Genomic DNA, 22,843 nt, shown 5'->3' on the forward strand with positions numbered 1-22,843 from the left:
TGCTAGTGTCAAAGTAATAGTCATCAAAATACCTGTTCTTGTACCATTTTTCAAACTAACTGGTGATTTATATAAATATATATGTATATGCATGTATACATGTAAACAGTTTTTTTGAACTAGTTTGGAAATGAAGAAGAATTTAAACAGAATTAAACAGAATTTCTTCAGTTTAAGAATGTAAACTATATAAGACGAACAATCAGTTTATAAAACAGTGCAGATTTGTTGACTTACCTAGCCATTTCAGAGGCCTGCCTAGCCAATCCAGTAAAAGGTTCACTTCCTGTAAATTATTCAGTTGGGATATAAGTAGTATCATTTAGGCTCCTAAGTAGTTTGTACCAATGTTTGCTATAATTATCTCACTATTTCTGTGAAAAGTTTTCTTTATTAAGAGTGGACTGATTAACCCATATATATATATATATATAAATGTGAATATACCATTGGACTCAAAATATTTTACATTAAACTTTAATATTTGTACTAACTTTTACTTTTATAAAAGGTAATTTATTACAGTATCCTTCAAATATTCTATTACTGGATTTTCTTTTTCAAATTTTGTAGTGCAATTTTTAATCTACAAGATAATTCCTATGATCATGAAAAATAAGTAAGCTCTCATTTTTACATATTTGTCTTTATTTTTAAGTAATTAAATGATGCATGAAGACTAGTATACAAGTAGGGCAGTTTTTAAAATGTTTTATTTGTTTCTGGTTAATTAAAATTATTTTTATTTGCTTTTATCAGACTAAAATTACATTAATCTGTTTTTATTATTTGTATACTTTCGGTTGTAAAGTTCATATTATAATATTGACTAATTCCATTTCTGAAAAAAATGCCCTTTAAATTAAGATTTTTCTATATAGTATGTCTTCTGTTCATTAGCAAAGGAAGTAATATTGATTTCTTCACTCAGAAGAAATCATACTATTATACCTTTGACAATATTTATTATTTTATGAGGATATGTAGATGTACATACAAACATATCTTTGGCGTTTTTAACTTATGCATATTGTGTGTTCCATGCATTTTTAACTTACACTGTTCCATGCTTGTGGATGTGGAAACTTCATTAGTTTAGTTGAAAAATACTACTCTGTTTCAAAAAGTATTTACATTTTTTATGTCTGCCTTTCCAGAATTTTTTTCTTTCGTGTCTTCTTTATAGTCCTTTATATCAAGAACCTATATGCCTTTCTTTAATACATTAAGACTGCCATTAGAAGGTGGTCAACCCTTGCTCTGTGTAGTATATTTTCACAAAACAAGAACCAGCACTGTTGTACAATACAGCTCACTAGGACTGCCATAACATCACTCAAGTGCTTCCCAATCTCAATCATTTTACCAAAGCATGTGGATGACATATATGAATCAGGATTTTATTGCTGCATTTTATGTGTAGTCTCCCTCAGCTATACTCAAAACTAATAAAGTCTTAAAACTATAAAAAAAACACACACACTAAAGATACATGCTCTCCCACTGTTGTAGGCAAAATACTAATTTGAACCTCAGTAACTTAATTTCCCAATCAGACTGCCTTATCTCTTTTACACTAAATGAATATGTGTAGTAAACCTATTCTGTGTGTCACTTAGAATACTCATAAATCATGTTTAAGTACCCCTGGACAACTTGTTTTCTGACAATCAGGTTCCAGGTGATTCATAACAAAATAGTTCTTTTGGCCTGTAATACTTTTATGTCATTGTAAAAACGAATGTTTATTTTGTGTAATCTTTTTAAACTTGTATAGGACAGCCTGTATATATTAAGAGGTGTTATGTACGTTTAAATATGCATATTCATTCCTATATGTGCCCTGTGAAGGACTTCAAGTCTTTCTGATCAAAATTTGAATTTTATTTTTAAAAGTACTCTGGTTTGTCTTGTAGATTTGGTGGCTATGTTTTGTAAGCCAACTGTCAATATGGGTTTAATGACATACGTTTAATTACATAAACATCATGTAGGAATATTTGACATTAAAATGGTTTTTGGAAATTAGTTGTCATGACTAAAGTCAGTAATTCTGAAAATATTTTTAATGAATTTTTAAATTAAAAGTCTGAAAATTCAGGTTCTAAGTTTGATTGAAAATCTTAAAATATGTAAGCAAAATGGAGAAATTTTTTAGTTATTTGAATGTTCATACTATCATTTTTAGCATTTCTTTGGAAATTTCTAGAGGACAAGGATGAGATCACATTCATTTTTGCATCACTAGGCACATTACCTGGCTCATGGATAAATGAATTCTTTGGCTTCTAAAATTTATATTAACTTGAATTGTGTGTTACATGTCAGCTCTTTATTACACCTGTCATATATGGCATGAAAATTTTTTTTTGAGACAAGTAATATGAAATATTTACTGCTTTTGTGAAACGTTGGTCTGGAGTAATCAGGATATGTGAATTGGAAACCAGACTCAGGCATGGAAACAATATGTGACTTTGAGAAAGTAATTTAAGTCTATTTCAGTTCTCCTTTTATAAATAAATAAATGAACAAAAAATTTAATTTTGCTAATGTTAAAATTCAATAATACAGACTTGGATTCAGTTTTCTAAAATTTTCTTGTACATTCAGTGCTTTAAAGATTTTTCTTTTGTAATGTACACAGGACAACATAAAACTTTAAAATGTGAACATAGACTGAAAAAGTATTGCACTGCCCACTACCATTGCAGTGTGCCTTCCAAAATTATGAATAAACACAGTTTTGAGGCAGAAAAATTCAAATGGTTGTAATAAATGATTCATTTTCGTTGCATGTAAACTCTTTGCCAATGTCTAGTTTTCATTTGGGGAAAAAATGACTGAAGTTTGTCCTTTCTGCTTTCAGAGTCTGTCCCAGTAGACCATATTGTTATTTTCTAGTGGTTATTTGAGATAAATAAATTAAAATTCTATAAAAATGACTATAACTTTAATGTAAACACTCATACCAGGCAGGCTGCTGTTCATGTGTTATAACAAGCCAACACTAAAGACATCCTGTGTACCATGCTACCAGGCTTGGTAACATGTTTTGTTCCATAGCAATTATATTTCTGATATTTATGAGCAGTTAATGGGATTATTTGAACTCCTTGAAGTGGTATCTATTTTCAAAATTGCAATCAATACAGAGAAAATTAGTATGTCTCTACGTGTGCTTGAATATTTGAAGAAATGGATATTGTCTGAGATCCTTAGTGATGTTCAGCTATTTATAGTGTTTCTGAGCATTTTCAAAGGTAGATTACCAGCTTCTGAATTACAGTAGTTTACTCTATCATAAGACTTGATGAAGAACTTCTAAGTATTTCTGCATGTTGCGTTTGCAGTGTCTTGTAGAAATTTTGGCAAATTATGTGATTTGTCTGTGTTTACTGTGTCTTATTTCCCTAGCTCCAGTGGCTGTTGGACAATTACGAGACAGCAGAAGGAGTGAGCCTTCCCAGAAGCACTCTATACAACCACTACCTTCGACACTGTCAGGAACACAAACTGGACCCAGTCAATGCTGCCTCTTTTGGAAAATTAATAAGATCAATTTTTATGGGGCTGCGAACCAGGAGATTGGGCACTAGGTTAGTACTGAAAAATAAGATAATAAACTAATCTCTCTTTTTCAAACTAGAGCAAGTCAGTATATTGTTTAAACTAAAGTACTTGATTACAGACAATATATAAGGAAATATGTAGAATGAGCTCAGTTTATAACATCCCCAGGAAAAGGAAAGGACGTTATTCAGTGACTATTTCCAAGCCAGAATTATATGTTGTCTAAAACATTAACCGAGCAAAGCTTTGAAAAGAGCTGATTCTCAAACTACATAGAAATTAGCAGACCAACCTGTTAATGCAAGATTTGCATATGGTGCTTTAAGACACACACAAACACATACACACACACACACAAAAAATGTATTCTCTTATTGAAAGAAATCATACTAATGATGATGCATTAAGTGACATAGTAAATGGAAAACTGTGTATCTCTTAACTCTTGAAAACTTATATTTGTCTTTATAAATAATTGTTCGGTTAGAGTAAGAAACTAAAGCAGAGCTTTTTCATTTGATTTCTGGAGACCAATTAAAAATCATTTGGTAAACTTGCAATATAGTGTTTAAATTCCTCAGTGATAAGATAGTTGTATTTTACCTCTTATTAGCCCCTAGTATTTTTTCTGCTCTTAATGTAAAACCATATGTGTGTGGAAGGAAAAGCATAGTATAGTTCAATTGAATTGAAACAATGTGAAGAAGAAGTTTCTGGTTTTTCTTCCTTTGGAAATAAATATGAGTGTTTTCACCAACCGAAACATCATGAAAAGAATACTTAGAACTCTGGAGCTTCGTTTTTGTCTTTCCATATTTCTATAAATTATCATAAGATAATTATTTTAAGTAGCTGGACAGAAGGCTATGGATGTTTTTAATTTCCTAAATCTTATAGAAATCATAGAAAAAGTTAAAATAGAGATACTATACTGTGCAACATTAGGTGATTTACCCTTAATTAGCTATAAAGCACAACTTCAGAGTATTTTAGCAAAGAGGTTTTTTTTGTTTGTTTGTTTTTCTTTGTTTGTTTGTTTTTTTGAGATGGAGTCTCATTCTGTTGCCAGGCTGGAGTGCAGTGGCACAGTCTCTTCACTGCAACCTCCGCCTCACAGGTTCAAGTGATTCTCCTGCCTCAGCCTCCCAAGTAGCTGAGACTACAGGTGTGTGCCACCACATCCAGCTAATTATTGTATTTTTAGTAGAGATGAGGTTTCACCATGTTAGCCCAGATGGTCTTCATCTCTTTGGTGATCCACCTGCCTTGGCCTCCCAAAGTGAAGAGTTTTTAATCTTAATAAAATAAGCACAGCCTTAGTAATTGACTTCATTAAAAATGTCTGCCAAAAAGAGGAGTGAGTGTTGTGGGGAGAAAAGATTGATCTTCTTCTCACCATCACAAGACTTATGGCTAGGACCCCTATAGCAAAAGATTAACAAGAGAAAAGCATACAAATTTGTTTAATATAAGTTTTACATGACTGGGTGCCTTCAGAAATGAAGGCCCAAAGAAACATAGAGAACCGTATGTATTTTATGCAGTCTGATGAAGTGAATAGTTCTGGAGAAACATGATTGGACAGAAAGGAATATGATCTAATGGTTCTAGAGGTATGATCTAACAGTTCTAATCTGGGGAAAACTAAGCAAGGCCTGTTTTGTTTTGTTTTTGTTTTTGTTTTATTTTTTGAGAAGGAGTCTCGCTCTGTAGCCCAGGCTGGAGTGCAGTGGCCTGATCTCAGTTCACTGCAACCTCTGCCCCCTAGGTTCAAGTGATTCTCCCTGCCTCAGTCTCCCAAGTAACCCCGGTTACGGGCGCCCCCCCACCCACCCACCACGCCCAGATAATTTGTGTATTTAGCAGAGATGGGGTTTCGCCATGTTGGCCAGGCTGGTCTCAAACTTCTGACCTCAGGTGATCCGCCCGCCTCGGCCTCCCAACATCCTGGGATTATAGGCATGAGCTACCGCACCCGGCCCAGCAAGACCTGTTTGTTCAGATTTTTCTGCATCCCTGTGTCTTCAAAAGTAAGAACGTTCTTTTCTGCAAGGTATAGGAGGACCCCTCTGGAGTGAGGGTCCCATAACCTATTTTCAGGAGAAAGTAAGCTAGGTTTTATGGCCTGCTTCAGAGCAGAAGGAGTGAGGGGAATTTTTTCTAGTTTCTGTGGCCTGCTTCTGTTGTTTCCTCAAATGCCAAGGTGCCATAGTTTGGGATAGCATGTCCTAAACCCCTTCACTGTCTCAGTTTTATGAGATTTACAAGGCCTGTATGTATTCAAAGCATGAATTATTGCTTTCCGGTTGCATTTTAAGTGATTATACAGCTTTTAGATTGCTGAAGGTTTAGCTCTCTCATAAATATGTTTCCTTCTTTCTATACTTCAAAAAATAGTATATTTTAAACTGAAGAATATGATTGTCTATTCACACTAAAGGAATAGCTTTCATTCCCTTGAGAAAAGCTTTTTGTTTCTATAGTATTTTTTTTTTCCCAAAACCACAAAAATCATTATTTGGGGACCTAACCTACTATCTCCTAGCTAGTGGCTCTGTAGTTATGCATACCGTGCCAATATTTTGAAACTCTGGGCTTTATTCAACATTCTAATAGCTGTATTGTTGTGCTTCTTTTGTTACTGAAAGGGATTTCAATGGGTCCTATTTTGAGGCTCCGTTCAAACCTTGAAACACGTCTTTAAACTAGAAAGGGACAAAATTGGGGTTGTTTGGTTTTGTGAATGGGTAGAATCCATGCTCTGTAAGTACATACTGCAATATTGCAGCTTTTACTTTCTGATGTTCTGGGTTCCTCCCACCCCCCACTATGTAACAATTATGAATTATGTCTCCTGTTTTTTTTTTTTTAATTGTACGTAGTGTTTGCAATTAGGTTTGTGAAGTGAAGCCTAGAAAAATAAGGAGAAAATAAGTACTATGGAGGGAGTTTAAAGAAATGAAGTGTTACGAAGATAGAATTCTAATGTAGAAAAACTGGCAATTGTAGGAGTAAGGTACTAGACATTGTTTCTACCATAGAAACTGTTTTGCGTTTACTTTCTACTCCTAATCCAAGGAACAGATGGAAAATTAATGTAAATCATGAGGCAAACTAAATCAAATACTTTTTTAAAAAAGTGAACTATATGTAAAACTATTATTAATATTATCCATCAATAAAATAATCTGGTGAAACCACTCAAACCAGAACCAGATCTTTTCTAAAGTTTTTGGACCTAAGTAAACAAAAAGTAAATCAAATCACAGTTTTAAACAAAGGCAAATAAAAAGGTACCTTTTGTTAGATCCCATGTCTAAGTTAAGTTTGAGTAAAGAAGACCATGGATATGCTTCTCTCACCCAACCATTCCCAATGAAATAAAAAGAACCTCTTCCTCCCAACCCAACTAAAATGTTAATTTGTAGGAAAGGCACCCCATCTATTTGAGGTCTTACAAGAGAGACGTCATTTTCCTCTGTAGTTTTGTCTTGTGAGTAATGCCTCCTGCTTCCTACCCTACCTCCACTCCCTACTGTCCTCCAGTTTGTACAGGAGAATACCACAAATTGGGTATGTGGAATTTTTTGGTTTGGCTTATTGCGCCTTTCTGCAGTGGATTTTCGAAACAAGATCTAATCTCTGCAAGTGGAAGGCCTTTCTTTACGGGCATTAAGTTTCTTTATCTGCTTTATTGTGCTGAAAGCATGTAGATATTTGGATGCCCTGCATTTTTTTTAAACTAGCAGTATAATATATGTAATATGATTTTAATGTCTTCAAATACATATAAGGTTCATTTAATATATGTTTTTAAATCTTGGAAGTACAATTCTGCCCTATTTTTATAAAAAATATTTAATCCACACTCTTCTTGCATTTCTTTTTGTAAATGTAAGAAAAAATTGGAAAAAGCACTGATGTGTTACTATATATGGACTTGTGAAAAACTATTATTTTCTCTTTGCAAGAATTTACATATTTAAGATGATATTTTGCAAGAATTTGCAAATTCCATTCAGAGCAAAACTTTATCATTTCTAATAGCAAACATGGTCTTTCTCATGAACATGGCGAAATTGTGACATTTTTATTCCAGGTGGGAATTTGCCATTTTCATAGAGAAATTTCCCCATGTCTGTTGTGACAAATCCTATTTAGCCTGCAGAACTGATACAAATCCATAAAAACAGAAACTAATAAAATGTGTTTCAAAATCAGTAGATTAAGACTTACTTTCTTTTTAGGTTTCAAAATATTAAGTAAGTCTTTACCACAACATTTTGTAACAAACAATTAAGTTATCTTACTTCATCATCACTGAAGTAAAGAGAAAAATGTCGAACTTATCCAGGAAAGTAGAATTAAGATTTTTTTTCTTTGTTCTGTATGCATACTTTACAATAAATACGTATTCATTGACTGATTTTTGTGGGCCTGTTAACTAATTTTTACTGGCTAAAAACTTTTGTCCTATCTTTACCCTTCTTAACTAAATTTAAAATGGAAATTTGAAAATGAAATGTAATTTGTATGGAACAAATGGACTGTTTGACTAATATTTAAGTGAAAGTTTATAAACAAATATTTTTAGCAGGGCCTTTAGCTGATTGATTTAGAATCTTATTTTGATTCTTCAAATTTTATCACCATAAAAACATGGAAGTATTCAGAACAGGTTAATCATAAATATATAATATTAATATACTGTTTTTACCAAATTTTTCCAAGTGTGAAGTTTAATGGACATCCCATGTGATTAGTATTAGTTTGACTGACTTTTGTTTCTAATGTTTCTTGTTCGTTAATGAAGAGGAAACTCCAAATACCACTACTATGGGATTCGTGTCAAGCCAGATTCCCCTCTTAATCGTCTGCAAGAAGACATGCAGTATATGGCTATGAGGCAACAACCCATGCAGCAGAAACAAAGGTAGACTCTGAAGTTATCGTTGATATGTCCAAGCTATGTATTTCTTAGTTGTTCGGGTCTCCTGTTTTCTGAACAAATACCTAAGTATAAAAGAATGTTCTTATTGTTGGCATGCTTTCACTATGGATAGTTCTTAAATATGGTTTAGAATTTCAGTGATCCCACCTGTTTTCCAAATTTTTAAAAATTACTTATCAGTCAGCCTGTTTGGTCCCTTTTAAGTGTGACATCCCAAACTGTTCAGACAGGGAAATGAAACACAAACATAAGGAGCAAACCCAAGCAAATACCAACTGGAGAAATTGGTTTCAGTATTCATGAGCTTCTGACTTGCTATTCTGCACATCCCTCAAGTCATTATTTTTGACACAGTATGAATTTTTGCAGAATGTTTGGGATGTCTTACATTTGCTTTGAATCCAACTTTCATAGATACAGAATTGCTGATGTTAGAGTTGTAAGAGATCTCAAGCATTCATGAATGGATGGATGGATGATGGATGGATGGACGTATGGACAGATGGATGGATGAATAGAATCATAGATCTTAGAATTGAAAAATATGTTAGTCTAGTCTGGCCTTAAAACCTAATGACAATCAAAGCATTAATAGTCTCTGTTTTTTCAGATGAGTCCCAGAGAGGCTAAATGATTTGCACACGCCCATAATGAAGTTGCATAGCCAAAAGGGCCTTCTAGTCCCATGTGACTTATGTCACAATTTAGAGTAAATAAAATGAAAAAATCCTTTCCTCTTTACCAGCATAGCTCAACCAAGACAGTAGTTATGATTTTTCTTTTCAAGTGAGCATGCAGAATTAGGTAGGAGAAAGGAGGCCTCTGCATAGGTCCCAATGTAATGATCTGTAGTGATTAGTTGCCTTGGCCACATCTCCCCATCCATGCTAGTTCACTGAGAAGCATTAACTCTAAGATAATGTCAGAGAAAAGAATGTATCACACAGTAATTGTATACTATTTAGTCAGCCAATACTGATTGAGTCTGTACTGTGTGTTAAACCCTGCATGCAGAGATAAGACACAGTTCTTATGTTTGAAGAGTTAAAAAATTAGAAGGGGAGGCACATGGAGAATGGGAAAAAATGGAATGCAGTCTAGGAAGTGCTGAAATAAAACTTTGATCAAGGAACTATCACAATACAGGGGAGTTTTCAGGAAACTCTGGGAGAAAGGGAGATTGGGAAGTTTCTAGAGAAAGTGCTATTTGAGTAGGAACTTAGAAAAGTCATAAAAAAAGAAATATTGAAGCAGAAGGAAAATTCACCTAGGGGTGAAGTCCATGATGTCTGTGGTAAATGGTCCATGATATATTTAGTGAGGTTGGTATTACAGAAGGAGAATCAAGGAGTTGATTGAGTAGTTTAGTGGGAGATGAGATCTCAAAAGTAGTTTGGATAATATATTAAGGGATTTGCTTGTATGTAAAGCTAATAAGTTTGTTCTTTGTGCAGAACGTAGCTTTGAAGCTATGTAAGGCTTTGAAGCAAAACAATGAAACTTTGATTTTTTCTAGAGAGATGACTTTTTGATTTTGGGCAAGACATATTTAATGGAAAGAGACTGGAGGTAAGGATACTTGTTAAGTGGTTTTTTAACACAGTCATAATTTCCAGTGTAAGTTTACCAGACTGAAGACTCAGTTCAAGATTGGCTATTATATAAAAGGTATCTTAAAGGTTTTAGATTTTTTTATTACAGATTGTCAATCTTATTTTTTAATTGCTGATTCTTATTTTTTGATGTATAGCCAGTGAAAACTAAGGTCTCTGAAAAAAATAATAAAATTAATTGTAGACTAGTACCTCATAGAGTTGGATAGTGCCTCATAGAGTTTGTGTGAGTTGCAATAAATTGTTACTGTTTTGGGTTATGATTGCTTTTTGCATCTGTTAATGGCAGCACTTATAGCCTTTACTTTCTGGTGTGATTTCTGCACTCATGCATAGCAGCACTACACAGTGGAGATGATGGTGAAATCAAGAAAAAGAAAGTTTGCTTCAGAAACAACATATACTCAAACAAGTATGAATAAAAACTTAATAAATTATACCTAAGAATTGAAGCCCATTATTTGACTGCAAGGAATCTCCTGTGATTTAACTATAAGGAATTCTAGCAAGCTTTCATAGAAACAGAAGCCTTCAAGGGACATTCTTTATAAAAAACCTGAGTTACATAAGTGAAGCCTAGGACTTTCTGTGGTTTCCTCGTGAAACAGATTCTATAAAGATTAGCAAGCCATAAAAACCCCTACCTTCTCAGGATAGTGGTACTTGAGTTTGGAAACAGATAAAATATGGAGACGTTTTGAGAAATGATATAAAAATCTCAGTAGTATTAATGTGAAAGAAACAAAAATGTGAAAGAGCCATAAAAGTATTGAAACTTCCTTTAATTTGTTGGGTTTTTTTAATGATACAAGTTTAGGATTATAGACAGTTGGTCTTAAAATGGTATCTTGCTAATTGATTGCAGTGTTAGTGTTGCCAATTGCATGGGCCTCTCTTATAGGGCAGCAGGAGTCTTCTGTGGTCTCTCTGAAGGAATCTGTTCACTGACAACACTGATTAGCCTTAACTGAAACCAATTACCCTATTGTGCAGAAATATTTAAACAGGAAAGAAGGAGTTTCTTTTCATGGGTGTGTACATAGGCTAATTTAAGAATATCTGTTGAAAACAATGAGAAAAGAACTTCTTAAAATATATTTTGTGGCTTAAAAAAATTTTTAATGTTTTCAAAATTCAAATGATTCTACTGAATACAGTAAAAATTATGTAAAGAGACTGCCAGTCTCTTGCAAAAATACAAATGACGTGAAAGGTTTAAAGTATAAAATAGAAGATATTTCAAAATATTCACATTATTTGAATACTTGAAGGTTTATTCAATGTATCCATGTGTGCTTATCTTTCATAATGTAGATTTATGTTTTATATGTTATAGTGAAGAAATGCAAGTCTATGCAGTTATTATTTTGTTAATTAAATTCAACTTTTGGAACTCAATTTGTACATTTTTCTCATGAATTTGAAATTATTGTTACTGTGGGGATAATAGTGATTATTGTTTTTATATAGCTCACAATTTCTTGAGCTCCTTTATGTAAGGTGTCACTTGAAGGTTTGATAGGGTGGTAGAGGAGATCTCCATTTATCTATAAATCCAGTTCCCAACAATACAACTGTATGGAACATAGCCATGAGTCTGAAAATAAATGTAAACAACTTCTGATTGGAAAGCAGATTGTCACAGAGCCTGCAGTTTCACTTAGTTGAAAAGATGAAGCCATTCTCAAGCCATTTTACCTAAAATTAAGGAGATTAGAACCCACTTGGTTCACAGACAATCATGAACTATGACAGCTGGCAAGAAGAAATACAAGTAGACAGGCTCTTCTGTTTACTTTAAAGTTATTCAGTGCAACAGTTTGTGGACACTTCGTGGAGGGGCAAATGGACCTAGGCACTCCAGGAGATACTTCAAATATCACTCTATTGACTAAAATCTAGCCTAACACAATGTAACAACTGCTTTGCATATTGATGGCATTATGGGTAATCAAGGAGAGGTAAAATACTATGATTAAGGAGGCAGGAGAATGTGTAACAGTTTTTCTAAAAAAATCTTCTACTGAAAATACTTCATATGAAAATAACTTATTTGCACTGAAATGAGGTGATCTTCAGTTTTTGATGAAATTCACTCATGGACTAATTTGTTTACCCTAATTTCAATAATAAGTAAGTTAGATTATTTAGAGCAAAAAGGAGATCAGTAATTTCCAGCTCTCCAAACCAAGTACAATGTTTGCTGCAGTTTATTTTTAATAATGAAAAGAAGTACATAGAGAGTATTGACACATATATTTTTGATATTTTTCCAAATTCCAGTAGTGAAAGTCAAATGCTTTTGATAATGTGCTTGGCTGTATTTGATCCCAGTAGCCGTTCTCAAAATATTAAATGTCATTTGTCATTTCTTCAACAAATACTTATCAATTGTTATTTGCATAATAATCTGTCAATCACATCTAAAAGACATAACACAGAATCATAGAATGTTAGAGATGGAAGAGATCACCTAGTCCAACTTACCCTCTTAATGAGAAACTGAAGTCCATAAAGGTTAAATAACTTATCCACAGTCATATAGCAACCAGGATAAGAACGCTTGTCTTTATTCTCACAAGAATTCCACCCTCAAAGAGGTAAGATAACCCAAACAGAAACACACATGTAATAAAATTTTTGCATATGAAATAAAGGGAGAAATCACATTTTAATGAGTATGTTTGAAGTAATTGAGGAAATGTGCCACCTCCTGCCTCTTTTCATAGTCTCTTCACAGCAATTGGATTCTGTGAAAGAATAAACCTTTCTTTCACAGGATGTGAAGTAAGAATGTCACTAAGAAGAGAGGTCATTTGGAAAGATGGTACAGCAAGGCTACTTTTGTTTTGGCTGTAGATAGATGTAAAAGCATGCACGTTCTTTTAGAAGTGAGAGGAAATTTAAGAACTTTTATCGTTAGATGGCCTTTCTTAATATAGGGTTCAAAGACTAGTTAAACGAACCCTATATTTAGAATTGGAAAATGGGGAATTGAGTACAGACTACATGGGCACTTCTACAGAGTGTATGAGTTAACCTCACTGAGCCTCAGTTTCTTCATCTGCAAAATAGAAATTCATTAATAGACTATCTCACAGATTGTTTTGAAGTTCAAGTGGAATAAAGTATCTGAAATTTTGTTTGATAACTGAAAGTGTCCAAGTGTTAGATAATTGTTATTGGGATCATTATTATACGATGAGTACTGGAGAAAAATATCTTTTTTATGGAATATTTAGTGTTTTGGAGGAGAGTGAAGCCTGGCAGTTGGTCAGATTGGGCTTCTGTTTCTCTATACCTCTAGGCTAGTGGTTTCTAACTTTGATTGATGTTAATAGTTTATCATTCCTTTCCTAGACATTAATGCATGCCCTGGGGTCATTACAGAGTTAAACATCTAGTGCTAGTAAATTGCTCTGAAGCAGCTGAGGGAGGCAGGAGTCTTTAGTGAGAAAATAATCAGGTGCCTGTGTAATTGGCTTTTGGATACAACTAAGGAATGTTGGCATTAAGATATTTAATGTTCACCATGCCACTGCTCTTGTCCCTGATGTAATAATCATCTTTTCCATTGAAGAGAGGAGAAACATAAATAATCACAACTCAGTAACTACCAAACTATAGTAATTTATGTAGTTTGTTAATAATAAGTCACCACTTATGCTCCTAAGTAGTATTTATTGAACATTTAAAATGTTTTTCAGTAAACACATTACATGCAAGATCTCATTTGGCAATTATATTGTTACTTACTAATAAGGAGACTGAGAACCACTTGATTTTGCTGTTTTCAAGAAACTCACTAATTTATTCTTTCCTAGATAGAGCCTCAGATGCCTTTTTTGTTGTTGTTATTATTGTTTATCTCTTGGCATCAGATGGAGCCAGATTGTCATTCTCTAAATAAAGAATGTGGGAAAGGGTAAGAGATAAAAGAAGTGTCATGCATACTTGTAGCAAGAATATATCAGTTCTATATAGCTAACCATAAACCACCTATGCTTAGAGAACTCAGTGAAGAAATTCATGAGATCAGGCAATCATGTCTTTCTCTTTCAGCACTGCATCCTCAGCACCTGGGAGAGCTCTAAGCACATTGTCAGTGCTCTCTAAATATTTGTTGAATGAATGACCCACAACTCTGATTTTCACCAGCAGCTTCAACCGCCTCCTTTACCTGCTGCAGTTAACATATAGCCCATTTCAATTTAATTGTTTCCACCTCTTCTTGCCCAGTTATAGATGTAAAGCTAATGAAGAGACAAATAGAGAGCCACCAATAAGAATTGAAGAGATGGAATACATATATTAACCAGCAGGGTTGATGTTAAAAGTCATTTGGATGTATTATGAATATATTCAGTGTGACATCAAAGTTAGTTACTATTCTAAAAGAATGGAACTCTTCATGTTTACTATTTTCTTCTGATCCATTAGTGTTTATATCACTTGGTTCATTTCAGACATGAAGTCATCTAAAGACTTTCTGGGACAGTTTTTTTCCAGAGAAGATTACAGTATTCCAGTAGAAAATTCTAGCCTCCTGCCCTTGTTCTGAGCTCAGTATTTCAATTTATTCATGCAAATAAAATGATTGTGTAATTTCTGGAATTACAAAACATAATGATGACTCCTTTTGCCTGTACAGTTTATATTTTGTGTTTTGCATGTGCATTTTTCAGCCATTTTGAAAGGATTTTCCAAATGTTTCATTTAATCTGTTGAAAATCCTTCCACCTGGTGTTGTTAGTTGAATGTAATGGTAAATATGTACCATTCTTGCCTTCCATTGGACTGTTTTAGTATCCATGTGTGTGGGGATTGACAGAATATTACTTTTACAATAGAGTTACAACTCTCCAAGTCCTAAATGGCAGCTATGACTAACCCCATGGAGGAAGATTCCTAATTATTTTCTAATTTTTCTGTGTTAGTGACAGGTTTTATGCATTCAGTCAGCTATTAAAGCATTAGAGTTTCTTTTATTTCTTAATCATTAACAACTTTAGCACTGATTGCCCATAGAGTTGCAAGCTGTTAAAATTATCATTTGCCTCTTACTAATTTTGAAACCAGGAGCTGTTTCATTATTTGATAAAGCACAGGTCTTTCTCAGAGCACACACAATGCAAGAGTACTAAGAGTTTACTCTGGGAAAACTGAATCTAAAAATAATTAATTTGTAAAGTAAATGGAAGTAAAGGGAGGAAAATACTCTTAAATATTAAAAAATTCAGTATTTTTAAAGGATTCAACAGAAAGGGTTTTTTGTTTGGCTTTTTTTTTTTTTTTTCAACAGAAAGCTCACCTGTTTTTTTAATTTATTATTCTCCACATATGGTAGATTTGATAAAGTTTATGGTGATTATTTTATGAATAGTATAGAGAGTCAGAAAATCTACAAGTCATGTTTCAATGCTAAAATGTCAGTTGAAATTCAACCAAGGTTAACATAATGTAGAATTACTATGTGAGCCAATAGAATGTAAAAGACATCTTGGAAAAATTATTGTTATACCCAGCATTTTAAAAACCATGTGCCTATAGTGGCCTACCCATAATACAGTATGTGCTCAATAAATATTTGTTAAATTGATTTGATATATATACAAAATCAGTTGATGATATGATAAAATCAAGCATGTTACCTTAAACATTTATTCATTCATATATATATTTATTGTACATCCCAAATATAGTTTATTGAGAAAAATTAAAAATTGATGACTTATTTTATTTAAAATGATGTGTTTTTTTTAAAAATATTTTTTGATGTATTTCTACAACATTGGGCTGAAGGAATCTATTTGGGACCAACAGGCTCCTATGGACTAGGGCTGTACAACCTACTTAAGAAATACCTAAGAGACTTGTTAGAATAACCAGTTCCTAAGCTCCACTCTCAAATATTTTAGGGGTGGGTCTAGGGTGAGCCTAGGCACCTGAATTTTTTGAAAAACTACCTAGATACTGATACGCACTTAGATTTCAAAACCAGTGACATATAATCTACAACCACTGTTTCTGAGAAGAGTCACTTGCTACTGGTATTTGTTCAGCCTATTTTTAATGTAATTGTTCTTGACTTCCTGTTAAGCTCTCTCCTTCTTTGGGAAGATACAAAATTCTGAGGTGAGGATAGGGATAGGATATTTTCCTTAGTTAGGGTACCATGAAAATGAGGATCTAGGCTTTCTCAGTCCATTATTTCTGATTTCTGGGGATTTTTTCTAAGTTCTAATCCATTGCCAGAAATACCACGACATGATTCATTACTTAAAGCAAGAAAAGCAAAAGTTACCACTACCTGGAAGCTCTCTCATACTTACAGGCCTACATTTGCCCTCTTGTACATGAGCTGTATTCCATATTACCTTCTTGATGTCATTCTTTATGGCACAAACCCATCCTAAACTTTGTCCCTCGACCTTTTCCCAGGAGGCATAACATATGCTTCTGGCTTGCAGAAGTCCTGTAGCCAAGCAGCCAAGAATGGATGCACATAGTGTGTCTTTGCTCAATCTTTGTCCATCTTTCAATCCACTGTTCACCTTGCTACCCTTACTCTTGTGGTTAGAATGAAAACACTCATTTCCAAGTTCTAATATATTTTCTTTGTTTTTCTTTATTTCTACTGTGTATTATAAAATCTTTTCCTAAGTACTGACCTGCGTAGTTTCTCCAGAATTTACCAACTTACTTCCTTTTTTCCCCTGAAAGTTGATCTTGATGCATTTTTCATCTCCCACATAATATAGTTTATCTCTAATTAGTGTTTCCCACTCAGTATCATTAAGTATAATCATATGTTAATTATGATGCATCATGATTTTGATTCCTTATTAAAAATATAATCTCTCCTTTCATTAGGAACTTCCATTTGCAATACTAACAGCTGTCTCCATCTTCCTAAGGAAGCAGACAATCTTGCTTGTAGGCTATAGTCTTCGTAAGCATTGTGTGCAGTTAGATTGTGATGTAACATCTGTCTTTTGAAAACTTAGTCTAAGTGGAATATAAGTCATTTTCTTTTATAGTTAAATTCCATTTGCCCGTGATATTTGTGCCTATTAAGCATCTGCAGTATGTTAAATTCTGTGTAGGACAAAGAAATGTGGGGCAAAGCGTAACTGGGCAAAGTCTTGTAATAAATTTACAATCCTGTATTAAAACTGAATGTAATTGAAGTCTATTGGAATTATTTTCATTTTTTCCTTCTCCAGGGTAAATATTAATAATTCAAATTCCTTTAACCACTTTTATTTAAGCTCAATGAATCCCAAATTCCATTAACTTAAATGAAGAAACATGGTTAAACAATTTTAGGCTATTTTATTAATGAGATACAATTCCATAGCTGAAAAGGGGAAGCTAAAATCAATTGAAACTTGGAATGAATCAATAAGGACAAGAAACTTTCCTGAACAAAATAAGGTTGAAAATCATTCAAGCCTGCTACAACAGAATGGTTAGCAACTGCTCTACCATACATGTATACAAAGTGCTTCCTTCATAAAGTTTCTTTGCTTCTCAAAGATGATTCTTTAAGGAGGAAAAAAAATCAGAAAAACATTAAATTTTTTATAAACAGGACATATAGCACATCACAACACTAACTCTTCTGTTATCTTTGAATATGGCCCTAGTTGTAAAGCACCTCCCAGAAGGTTTTTCTGTTAAATAAAAGATTAGGCCTGAGTTCTTTTCTCTCATTAGAAAACAGCAATCAATTTTTTGGTAATGAGGAGTCATCACTAAAATTATATTCATAAGGATGAAGAGTGCTGTACAGATTTCCAGTCTCTTCCCCCTCTGACTTTATTTTTTGTTTTTCATAGTTGTTTGTAAGATATTGTCACATAAGAAATAAATGTAAATGTCATTATGAGAGATTTGGCAATTTTTTGAAAGTTTCATTTATCTGAGTTGTAATTGATAACATCCAAGATTGATTCATTTCCTAAGGCAAGCTGAGCATTAGTTTGTATGATGTTCTACCGGGTTCAGTCACTTCATATCTGGTGTCAGCATGCAGGCGTCTTTGAGTATGTCCTGTTCATATATTAGGGGCATTGTTATTCATAGTAACTTCATATTAATGATGCAGTTGAATTATATTATCAATGTAGGGGTCAAGTGTCTGGATGGTGAGAATATTAGTTTATTTTGTTTGTAAATATAATTAGAAATAGGGAAAAAAAAGAATGGGAGGCCAGACAGCATAATGTGAATGTTATCTCTAGATAGTAAGTTTATTTTAGATTTTAATTTTTTCTTATACTTTTCTGTTATTTCCAAATTTCTGAAATGAAGAAAAATAAGTGGAATCAGAGAAAAAGAAGAAATTATAGTTGCTGGTTACTTATTTTGTTTTGCTTATCCTAGGAGACTTGGCCAGGTTTTTTGTTTTTTTTGTTTGTTTGTTTGTTTGTTTTTTTGGTGTGTGATACTTCTTTTCCAAGACATCTTCCTTCTTCTCCATGCCACTGAAGCACATTTTTTCTCTCTCAGCTGTATGGAAAGTACATAAGTTCGTATGACTAGGATCTAAAGATACATAACTTTAGCTGACTTTGATTCTTCATTTTAATTTGATAAACTCTGTTTGTAGATGGATTCTTGCATATATTTTGCTACAAAATGATGCTTATGGCCTTTGTATTTGAGGATGTTGATAAGTGTCGTGGAGATAAATGTGTTGAGATGCACGAAAGGTTCTAGGAAATATGAAAAACAATATGATAGGATTTGTAGGCTGATCATGTTTTAGAGATATTATCTAATTGAAAGCCATTCATCAACATTTCTCAGGCCTGAGCTCCTAGATCATTGTTCAGATTAAAGTTCCAATATATCCATTGGCCATTAAAAGTTACTTTCAAGCTGTGTATTAAAACTTAATCATGGACATCTTTGCTCCTGCTGTCCAAAGAAATACCTTGTAATTCTTTCATTCTTAGGTAAATTTCTGGATTTCCAAAAATGGGTACCCTCCATGCACCCCTTTCCCCCTTTTTTCTTTTCACAATTGAAAAAAAAATATTGCATTCTAATTTTATGAGACTATCAAGGAAAAAAAAATCCTACAACTATCATGAGACATTAAAGAAGATAGTATGAAACTGAATGCTTTGGGAGTTTCGGGTAGTACAAAAAAGCAAGGAATAATTTGGTTTATTTGTTTTTTTCCATCTAATATTTTTAGGTACAAGCCTATGCAGAAAGTGGATGGGGTTGCAGATGGTTTCACAGGAAGTGGTCAACAGACAGGCACATCTGTTGAGCAAACTGTAATTGCCCAAAGCCAACATCATCAACAGTTTTTAGGTATGTTAAGGTGTAATGCGTATTAGTTGCTACTAGGATTTTCAAAAGAGAACAATAGTAGTGTTTTCTCCAAGTGCAATGTCTATTATAGATATCAATGACATAGAAATATTTTTTTGGTGCCAAAATTATGCACATCATATGTGTAACAGTCCTAGTTCATGTCTGCCTTTCGTGTTTATTAGAGCTTATTTTTAAAAATCTCAAGCTGTATAGGACTTTTATGCATATGAATTAAAGACTCATTGCTATGAAATTGTTTTCCAGAATTTGTATTAATTGGCTTTTGTGATCAAAATTATGTTGTTTACTTTCAGTAGTAACTTCAAGTGCCAAAAAGAATTCTCATTTCTTATGTATAAAGCTACATATGCACAGGCTCAGATTAGAAAAAAAATTTTTATAAACTTTTTAAAAGTAATTTATTCATTTAAATTAATCACAGTACTTTCTTTTTGTAATTTTTTGTAATTTAAAGATGGAATACATGTTTCTTGTTATTGAAAGAGTTAGGAAGAAAAACTTGCATATTTTTCATATTTTTGCCATAGCCAAAGGGGCAAAAAAGTGGCACTTTAATTGACAACTCTTCTAGAGATGAACATGCATATTTTCCATATAACAGGTCAAGATAAGTAGAAGCTATTGGAGAGTGACTGTGTGTATGTGTCTGTGTGTGTGTATATGTGTCTATGTGCACTTTCTGACAAAGATAACTAAAATAGACTCTCAGATTGGAATCATTACTGAAGTTGAAAACATCATGGCAGCATTTCTCAGACTGAAGTCCTCAGGTTATGTTCTTGGGGACCCTTGGTCATTCAACAAGTATTTTATTTTGTGATTTCACTTCAATTATCATCTTAAAAACTAAGAATATTCTGGATTACTTAGAAAACTAGAACTAAATACTGTTCTGCAATTTTAGTTTCCATATTTGTACCTGGATTTATGATAAGACAGGCACCAAAATGTCTTACATTAATTGTCCAGAGCTAATAAGAAAAGAACAGAGAGAGACTTACTATGTAAATTATGCCTGCCTCACAAGAGGAAGCCTAGATCATGTCCCTGTATTCTGTGTGGAGGAAAGTTTCACAGTCATTTGTGCATAGAAGAGTAATGGGAGAAGCAGCCACTACAAAGCACATGTTGGTATAGACCTGTCAGAACCAAAAGATCCTGTGCTGCAGCAGTCAATACTGATCCTTGTTGCAAGACATAACTTAGTTATAGGACAAGAGCATCATCCATCACATCAAATTAATGTTGTTAAGTTGTATGTTATTTTTGTAGTTTTCTTTGTATCCACTTTGTAGCTCTTTAGGTTTATGACTCTATAACAGTTAAGAACATAATGATTTTAAAGCTAGTTTTTTTATGTAACTAAGTAACATAATAAAAATATCTAAAATAGGTACTAGCAAACTCGAGATACTTTTAATAGGGGCCTTGTGTTGAGAGAAACTGTGATATGCAGTATACTATTTGCAGTACAATTGTAGTGCACATTTTGTTTCTAGAAAATTCTTACGTGTTCCCTTTAGTTTTATATTTTGTGCTGATGATGGTGTTTAGTTTTACTTGTAAAATATTAATATAAAAAGTCCTTGCTCTCTGGACCCCTGACCTTTAAAATTTGTTTTTCTTTTTGGTCTTCTTAAATTTTCCCTCATTAATCTGTAATTGGCACCATCCACAATAGCTTTTTTCTGTTCTGTTGTCATGGTAACAGATGCATCTCGAGCACTTCCAGAGTTTGGAGAAGTTGAAATCTCTTCTCTGCCAGATGGTACTACCTTTGAAGATATCAAGTCACTGCAGAGTCTTTATAGAGAGCACTGTGAGGTAAGTCTTTTCAAATGTAGTATAAACACATGCTAGGTTTTGCCAGACAACTTGCTAAAATAAAATAATCAAGCTTATTCCTAAAGGACAGACGAACTTAGCACTAATTCTTTTGAGCATATATTTTAGCACTAACAAATTCATTTTTCTTCTTTCTGGTCTCAGAGTGGGGAGATGAGAAATGCAGAAAATTGAGAATAAATTTTATTCTCTATTTCTTAAGCCTATCCTAATATGAATCCTTTGATGTAGCAATTCCATGTCTACATATTTGTCCTATAAAAATACTTACATATGGGTGACAAGAGAAGTGTACAAGGGCATTTGTTGCATTATTTTTAAATGTAAAAGATTGGCTACAATTAAAGATAGGTTATTATTTCTTTATCTAATAGGGAGCTGCATAAATAAAATATGGTATTAATACAGTCTTTAGAGTAGAATACTATACAGCCATCAAAAAGAATAGGAAACTCTATAAACATACCAAAATGGATCACTTCGAGATTTAACATTAAAGGAAGAAGCAAATGCAAAAAATTATGTATACATATTTTCACTTCAGTGAAAAATAACATGGGTGTATATGTATGTGTATATATGTATGTATCTTCCTTTTCCTTCCAGAAGGAGGAAAAACAAGAAAATGTTAACAGTGGTTGCCTTTGTGAAGGAAACTGGGTTACTGGGAGTTAGGGGGGAGAGACTCAACTTTTCAACAGACCAGTTTTATCTTTTGAATTTTATATCATATGTATATTTCTATTAAAATAATTTCTGGAAATGTTTAATAGAGCACCTTACGTGTTCTTCCCAGGGATCCTTGAGGCTCCAGTTTTGTTTGTTTCATTTTTGTGGTTAATTAGGGTTCCTTTTGGTGTTTTCTAGCCCTACTCCTACTCTCATTTTGAGTATCCCACATCAGAATTTGCTTCATTATCTAGGAGGTCTCCATGCCAGCATATTAATGTACCACAGCTCACCTGGCAAAAAGGGGATAATGGATTATAATAAGAGTTTTCTCGAGTGCTTCTCCTTTTGAAAGAAGAGTCTATTTAGAATTTAAGTAGCTTTATTCTAGGGATATTTGTGATCTGCTTAGGAGTAACAGATAATCCTTTGGATTTCCTGGGCAGTCCTCCTGACTGCTGATAATGCAGTATGCAGTAAGAGGTCTTAGCTCATAGCATTAGCAGATATTTTCCCCCACTCCAGAAATAAGAATTGCTAGAGCAAATCTGAGTGCTTGTCAAGGGGACTAGATTATTAACAACTGAGGGCAGATTCTCTCCTTATTAACATAGCATGTGCCAGAAGTATTCTTCAATGTGCCCTACCAGTTCCCAACATTTCTTGGAATGATGAAAGCACTTAATATTCATTTTCCTTTGACTAGTATGCTTTTACCCATATTAGAGAAGTTCTGGATTTTCCTTATGTATATAGAAAAGAATTATTTCTTTCTACATCTATCATCTTATTCAATAAGGATTTGTATGAAGATTCTCTAAACAATTTCTCATTCCTG

The 22,843-nt window shown here is 33.4% G+C and overlaps 1 protein-coding gene across 3 annotated transcripts in view; it reads left to right on the plus strand.

Annotated features, from left to right (window-relative positions):
- Window positions 1-22,843, plus strand: part of RFX3 (regulatory factor X, 3 (influences HLA class II expression)) — a 303,708-nt gene that overhangs the window by 220,756 nt on the left and 60,109 nt on the right. For all 3 annotated transcript variants that reach the window (XM_011937352.1, XM_011937351.1, XM_011937353.1), the window contains 4 exons: window positions 3,418-3,599; window positions 8,387-8,506; window positions 19,346-19,467; window positions 21,203-21,315. In XM_011937352.1, the coding sequence (XP_011792742.1) occupies window positions 3,418-3,599; window positions 8,387-8,506; window positions 19,346-19,467; window positions 21,203-21,315 (537 nt within the window). The remainder of the gene's footprint in view (window positions 1-3,417; window positions 3,600-8,386; window positions 8,507-19,345; window positions 19,468-21,202; window positions 21,316-22,843) is intronic.

Source organism: Colobus angolensis, unplaced genomic scaffold (genome assembly GCF_000951035.1).
Source record: "Colobus angolensis palliatus isolate OR3802 unplaced genomic scaffold, Cang.pa_1.0 Scaffold162, whole genome shotgun sequence".
NCBI lineage: Eukaryota > Metazoa > Chordata > Mammalia > Primates > Cercopithecidae > Colobus > Colobus angolensis.